This window comes from Benincasa hispida, chromosome 3, assembly GCF_009727055.1.
Source record: "Benincasa hispida cultivar B227 chromosome 3, ASM972705v1, whole genome shotgun sequence".
In the NCBI taxonomy this organism is placed as follows: domain Eukaryota; kingdom Viridiplantae; phylum Streptophyta; class Magnoliopsida; order Cucurbitales; family Cucurbitaceae; genus Benincasa; species Benincasa hispida.
The window spans coordinates 15,615,256-15,622,531 of record NC_052351.1 but is presented as its reverse complement, the minus strand read 5'-3'; the positions used below and the strand labels follow the sequence as shown (position 1 = coordinate 15,622,531).

The 7,276-nt window shown below is 32.0% G+C and overlaps 1 protein-coding gene across 11 annotated transcripts; it reads right to left on the bottom strand.

Annotated features, from left to right (window-relative positions):
* Positions 1 to 403: 403 nt before the first annotated feature.
* On the bottom strand, positions 404 to 6,351 carry LOC120074669 (calmodulin-lysine N-methyltransferase). 11 transcript variants are annotated; one of them, XM_039027875.1, is made up of 10 exons: positions 5,695 to 6,351; positions 5,483 to 5,562; positions 4,684 to 4,744; positions 4,368 to 4,483; positions 4,096 to 4,228; positions 3,500 to 3,761; positions 3,276 to 3,354; positions 2,885 to 2,974; positions 1,108 to 1,195; positions 404 to 776 (listed from the first exon to the last, which is right to left on the bottom strand). In XM_039027875.1, the coding sequence occupies exons 1-7, from the start codon at positions 6,063 to 6,065 to the stop codon at positions 3,316 to 3,318; spliced, it is 1,062 nt and encodes a 353-aa protein (XP_038883803.1). In that variant the 5' UTR covers positions 6,066 to 6,351; the 3' UTR covers positions 404 to 776; positions 1,108 to 1,195; positions 2,885 to 2,974; positions 3,276 to 3,315. The 11 variants fall into 11 exon arrangements, with proteins under 11 accessions (XP_038883803.1, XP_038883802.1, XP_038883801.1 ...); XM_039027874.1 differs by having other exon boundaries at positions 404 to 765; XM_039027873.1 differs by having other exon boundaries at positions 1,108 to 2,974.
* Between the last annotated feature and the right edge of the window lie 925 nt (positions 6,352 to 7,276).

The window sequence follows — 7,276 nt, the reverse complement described above, 5'->3', positions numbered from 1 at the left end:
TTCGAACAATTTCATAGTTTAGCTCTATTGAAAAAAAGTTGAAATATCTCTTTATATGAGAAAATGGAATCGATGAAAACTAAATAAATGTTGCAGAAGCAAACCAATATGTCAATATTTGTTAAACAAAGAGAAGAAAAAAGAAAATGGGAGTAAAATTCAATGTTTTGATTTAAGTAAGAAAAAGATTGGTGATACACAAAATATTGTATAAGAAATGTGGTACATCAAATGTGATACTAAGATTATGACACACAATGTGATACTCAAAATCTAGTACACAAAATTGTGATACATATTTTACATGAAACATCACTCTTTTATAGGAACAAAGGATAGACTTAATAACTTAAAAATTAAAGGCATATTAAAAGCATAAACTTAATAACTTTAAATTAAAAACTTAAAAAACCAAAAACTGAAAAATAAATTAAACAATAAAGTAAAAAACTTCAAACATTAAATATTGAAACTAAAGGTGAAAAACAAAAAACTCATAATTCAATACTCCTCCGTGAGGTTTTTCTTTGTCACACCCAACTTTTGGTGTGGAAACATAAACAGTCTAGGTGCAGTTTTTGAGAGAATGTCGATGAGTTGTTCAATGATTTTACCTTCTTCTCTTTCTCTCTACTTTTGTCAATAAATAAAATCTTGACTTTGATGTTCCTTGTTCTACTATCTTGTACAAAATTGAAGACAGTAGCTAGCCAAATCAAGTCTTTCTTTTAGATAAGGTAGACTGTGCATCTTCCTTCTTGAAAACTGTTATAAATCTAATCAATAAAGGTAAATTTGAAAATATTATCAATCATGTTAGAAGAAAAAATTTTCAAAATTTTGTTGTCTTCATGTCCAAAGCATTGATACCACCGTTTGCTTTCTTCTACTTTTGACATTAAAAGCATGATGACACAGTGAGTCACCACATAAAACAAATGCATTTTCAACCATTTTGACCCTTACAATCTCTGCTCCTTGAGGGCCATAAATAACACAAACTTGATTTTTGAAAAACACAAAATTTATAATGCAATAACTGTGCAATACTAAACAAGTTTTAAGATAACTTTGGAACATATAAAACATTGGATAATTTATGTTTACCTTGCTTAGTATGCATGACAATAGTATCTTTGCCTTCAGCTAGTACTGTCTCACCATGTCCAAGAACCACCTTAGACGGTCTATCAATCTGGCTAAAAAGATTTACATCGTTAGTCATATGCGAAGTACACATCCACTGTCAATAAGCCACGAGGTTGACACTTTACCATCAAATTGAAATACCATAAACAAAGAATTTGTTTCTTCATTGTCATCTGTGCAATTTGATTGTTGTTGGGAATTTTAGATTTGGTTTTTTATAATATAACAAAACTTCTCTGTATGATCATCCTTGTTGCAATAATCGTAATGGTAGACTTACTTATTTTCTAACAATTTTTTTCAGCATGGTTAGTTTTTCTACAAAAACAAGAAGGAAATTTATCTTTTCTTGATGCTCCTCGTTTTCCATACTCACATGTTTTTTAGTTGCATGTCTATCATCCTCTCCAACGAGTTTCTTATCTTTAAACTTTGCATGGAATGCACTCTAACTTGCTCCTCATTACGCATAGTACTCCTTTGTTCATGGGCTTGTAATTTGCTAATTAATTAAGTTATAGAGAGAGTTATTAGATCAGAAGACTCCTCTATGGCTGAAATATTTGACTCAAATTTATCAGGAATACTAACCATTATTTTTTCAACGACTCTTTGATCTGAAAATTTTTCACCAACTAATCTTATCTAGTTTACAATGGTCATCACTTTTGCTGTGAAATCCCTCACAATATCTGAGTCCTTCAGTTTTAGCATCTTAAACTCTCTCTTGAGAGTCAACAGTTTGATAGCTTTCACCCTTACACTTCTTTCAAATTCTTGATGCAATTTATTCCAAGCGTTTTTTGCCGTTTTACAATCAATAATCCTATAAATATAGGATCTAATAAAGTAGCATGATTCACAGGTGAAACTTTCAGTTTCTTTAATTTCTCCTCTTCATGTAGTCTGATTTGATTCAACGTTGGATTTTCTCCTCATGGTTGAGGATCAACATCAATTGAAACAAATTCCCAAATGTGAGATAGGATTGCATTTTAATAATCCAAAATTGGTAGTTTTCACCATCAAAATGTAGTGAGGAAATACCAAAACTGGAAGACAATTTTCAAATACAAAACAATGAAAATTCTTTTTCACCAATCTAAGGCATTGGTGAAAAATCGATATATCGATATATCTCTGATACCACTGTTGAGAAAATGGAATCAATTAAAAATAAATAAACGTTGCAGAAGCAAACCAATATCTCAATGTTTGTTAAACAAAGAGAAGAAAAAAGAAAATGAGAGTGTAATTCAATATTTTGATTTAGGTAAGAAAGAGATTGGTCATGCACAAAATATTGTATAAGAAATGTGATACTAAAATTGTGATATACAAAATGTGATACTAAAATTGTGATATACAAAATGTGACACTCAAAATGTGGTACTCAAAATTGTGATACTCAAAATGTGGTACTCAAAATTGTGATACACAAAATGTAGTACACAAAATTGTGAGGCATATTTTACATGAGACATCGTCCTTTTATAGAAAAGGAAGGTAAACTTAATAAAATTTACAAATTAAAGGCATATTAAAAGCATAAATTAAAAAACTTAAAAATAAAAAACTGAAAAATAAATTAAAATAACTTCAAAGTGAAAAAGAAAAAACTCCTAATTCAACAGACTGATAAAGGGAATAATTCAACTTTGTATATTCAAATTCAAAAGATCAATGTAATTAAAGAAATTAAAACTTTGGAGGAGGAAATATGTTTGAAGGTAACCTGAGCCATAAACATTTCTCGAGGGGCAGTCTTCATATATTGACCAAGTTTGAGATCTTCCAAGAAATGTGGTAGGACAAAAGGACTTACCTAGAGAAAATTTTTTCAAAAAATCTCAAAGTTTACCATAAAATTCTATGATTGAAGTTGTATTTCAACGCTAAATATGATTTCATAAAAATGAAATTTAACAAACATGTATAAGCATAAACAGAAGACAATATATTTTACACGGTGCGAAGCGAAGAATTGAAAGAAGGGCTACTAGGAATAGCCTACATATTAAAACGGTCCTAAGTCAATAACAATTACTTATCGGAGCCATATCATATTTAATAATAGGTATGCAATAATCTCAACTAAAAATAAATGATAAGTTTGATTCTCTTACACAATTTGGAAGGCCCTGCTGTTGCCATTCTTCTTCATCACTATCTTCCTTTTGACAGAACAGAAGACCTTTGTTTACTCTAATGCATGAAAACTACCAATTATGAAGGCTTCGTCTATAAATAAAGATGGGTGGATGAGAAGGGTAACTTCTTGGTGACTAAATGATTGGGGAAAAGGTGGAAATGTAATGGACAATATAAGAATTCAGAGAGTAATTCTGACCAATAATGGATAGCAATGATCCTTTTCATATCCAGGCCAGGAATCATCACCATTAGAGAATTTCTCGTGTAGTTTCCAAACTTCAGCATCATACTTCTCTGTCACACTGAAATGCAAGCCATTGGCTTTGATTTCTTCTAGAAACTTCACAAGTGAGTCACCTCTTTTGGGGCTGAAAAATATAGCTTCTGATGACTCTGCTTTCTTCAACAAGGACATGACCATTCGAGCAAGACCTCTATGGTATTCTTTGAAAAAAGTGCTGTTTAAAAATTATAAACAAACATTAACGTAAATAACTATGACACTGGAAGAAGGCATGAGAATAACGTTCTTGTAGAGTGGGTTTCTTTTGCTTAACCAATCACCTGACCTTTCATGGATAAAAGTTATAAAGATAAGAAAGAAATTAAACTCATTGAGGGGTGGAAGTTCTTGATTCATATATAGATTTTTTTTTTTTTTTTTTTTTTTTTAAAAAAAACACATGGTAAAGAAGATAAATGTTTGTCTCAGGCACTTGTTTTCCTTAGATTTGAATGGATGAAAATTTGATGGAAAGGTATTGGATTGAGATTGAAAGGACATATACTTACCAGTCACTGGCAATAACGAGATCAAAACTGCCAGAAATATTTGAGACATTTTCCTGATTCCAATGCAATGTCAAAGAATCTACCCTGGTGCCACCAAACGCTCTAGAGTTCATTGCTATATTATTCTGAATATCTAGGAGCTAGAGAAGGAATCATCAAGTCTGAAGGAAAAGGTGCTAATGCTTTACCAGTAACTTGTAATCGCAGAAAGATAATAAGATTTATCACATTGATAAAAAACCACTAGTATATGAAAGAATTGTTGAGGATACATTCAACTACTTGAGGATTTCCATCTGTGATAACAACTTCTGACGCTTCTGTACTTGCAGCAACAACTAATCCAGCGAAGCCATAGCCAGATCCAAGCTCAATTACTCTCTTACATCTGTAAAAATGGATTCAAAGGTAAACCTAGAAGATCATTTTAAAATATGGCTGTACTTGGAATTAGTGATTGAAAAACTTAGTCCCTACAACCCAGAGGCCTGTGATAGGTATCAAGCAGCCAGAGAACAGAGACCATATCTTAAGCTTCAGAACTGAAAAGTTTTGCTAGAAGGGCCTGTGCAACATTGTTGAACTAACCTAAATAGGTCCGGATGCAACAAACAGAAGTAAGCAAGAACATCTTCTGATGGCCAATGACCTGTGCAGGAAAATTCGCCCATCAAAATAGAATGTGCAACTAAGCATAAAATACACTAAATGAGCAAGAAGAAGAAGTGCCTGTTCAGCAGTGTAATCAGAGCTAAAGCACTGAAACTCACTAAAATAAGTGGACCTGAGAAGAAAATCATAGTTCTGATACATGTAAATGAAAATTTTACATTCAATTAAAATAAAGTTTGAAAATCTTATTATGATCTCTAGATTTTCCGATTTACTTCATTATGCAACATATATTTTCAAATATTTTATTTTGATCACTTAACCTTCTTTTAAGAAAAAATTGTTTGGTCCTAATCAAATTTATGTACTGCATTCAACAAAAGATTTAGATGGAACCGTTACTTACATTCCAATCCATATGTGTAGGTTCAGGTATTGAACTTGAAAACAAACAGCTCAAAATTTATTAAACGACAACAGATTCCAAAATAGATTTATAAAAATTTAGAAATCAAAACATAACATCTCAAACAATAACACAAAAAAGTATCAAGTTTAGACAACGATATACAATTTGAACTTTGTAACGAATTTAAAACATTAAGTTCAATTTACAGAATCACCTACGTGATTTTATTCTGTCCGATCGATCATATTTATATCTACATGCCGACAAACAAGAAATTGGCATGTATTCCCCTACAGTAACATTTAATGGACTAAAACAAGTAAAACCTAACATTTCCCGTAGCAGAGAGAACAAGAGAGAACTAACAAACAAGCCCGGTGTTGTCAATGTCATATTTATTACAGATCTTGAAGTCATCAAGGTCAGCAACATCGTCCATTCTTTGCCTGTATAAACATTCCACGTCCAGTAACAATTATGTACGGTGTCCTCGGAACTGTTCAAATTCTCTAAAAAGAAAATTGAAACGAAAAGAAATAAAAGGACAACAAGTATGAAGTATAATTTCGGGAGCTGACTTGAGGAAAAGTTTGGACGCTCCATCGATAGGTAAGGTATAGCACACACGACGATCCCGACGGTGATCGAAGCAATGAGATACAGAAGAACCACCCGCGCCTTCGTCTCCAATGTCGTCCGTTATAAATGAAGGAATCAAATTGAAGCCGTTCGTCGTCCTCCGAGAAATACGCCTCGTGTCCAGTTCATCCTGATCCTCTGTCGAAACGGCGAAATGTAGAATCGGAAGTAAATGTCTGCAAACAGTGATGGAGAAAAGAAAAAACTTAAGGATACCATTGCGGGAGGAAGAACGAGGAATAAGCGCTTGACGGAGAATTTTCCATCTCAGAGATGAAGCCTTGAGGATCGGTTTGTTGCTATCCATCATTCGCGTCTCATCCCGCCACCGCACTGCGACTGAACAACTGATAAACTTCGGCCACCACTGTGATTCCAAGGGATGTTTAGATCCGACGGCTAAGAGTGAAACGACGTCAGATTTACGGACCTCGGGGATGACTCGAAGACTCAAAATTGATTGTGTTCTGGCGACTGGCACAGGCACGGCCTAATTCAGAAACAAGCAATTCCAATTCCATTTGGATCATCTTTTTTTCTTTTTTCTTTTTCTTACTTCTTTTTCAAGATATTTTAATTTTTTTCCCTTTTTATGATAGTAAGATGTTGATGTACCTAAATATTACTCGTTTGATTGAAGAGAAATTATCGTCTCTCTATTGAACACATTGAGGAAAAAAAATAATACTCTTCAATGTTTAATTAAGTTTCAATATATTTTTAAATTTTCAAATTTGATATTTGGTCCGTTTAATAACTTTTAAAATTCAAAAACCTATTAGACAATAGACACAAAAAGTTTAGGGTCTTGATACGTGTAAAATTCAATTTTATATCTAATATATAATTAACTTTAAAAAAAAATCAAAATTTCATGTTAAAATACCATGTTAGTTGCTATATTTTGGAACTCATTTAATTTTTGCCACGTGTGCAATTTCAGTTCTTTCACTTTCAATCAATCTTAAATTTAATTTCTGGTATTAGTTCATTGTTGAAAATTTTTTTATCATCCACTATAAATTTTGGAAACATATTCATATATTGTATTTTTTTACATGAAAATTATTATTATTATTTAACTAATTTTGATAAAAGTTTTCCGTTAAAAGAATAAATTTAAGATATAAAGACTAAAGTTAAACATACTACAAAGACTAAAGTCCAATAAACTCCAAAATACAAATACCAAAATGATATTCTATCCAAAAAATAGTCAAAATGAATATATCTCAATTGACATAAAGTTTGTATTATCGACTCCAATGTTAAAAATTTGATTTCCCCACCCATATACTAAACATATATATATATATACCAACAGTGAAAATAGCTTAGGATTTATTCCTATGTCAATCAACTGGTTTTTTCTTCTTCAACTAAAAAATTTGTATGAATGAACTATACACTACATTGAAAAAAGTGTTATAATGGCAATAGCAGCAACTAATAATGAACAGGGCAATCTTTGATGACAACCCCTGGGGCAGTAGGACAAGAAGCCAAAGGACAGACATCCGA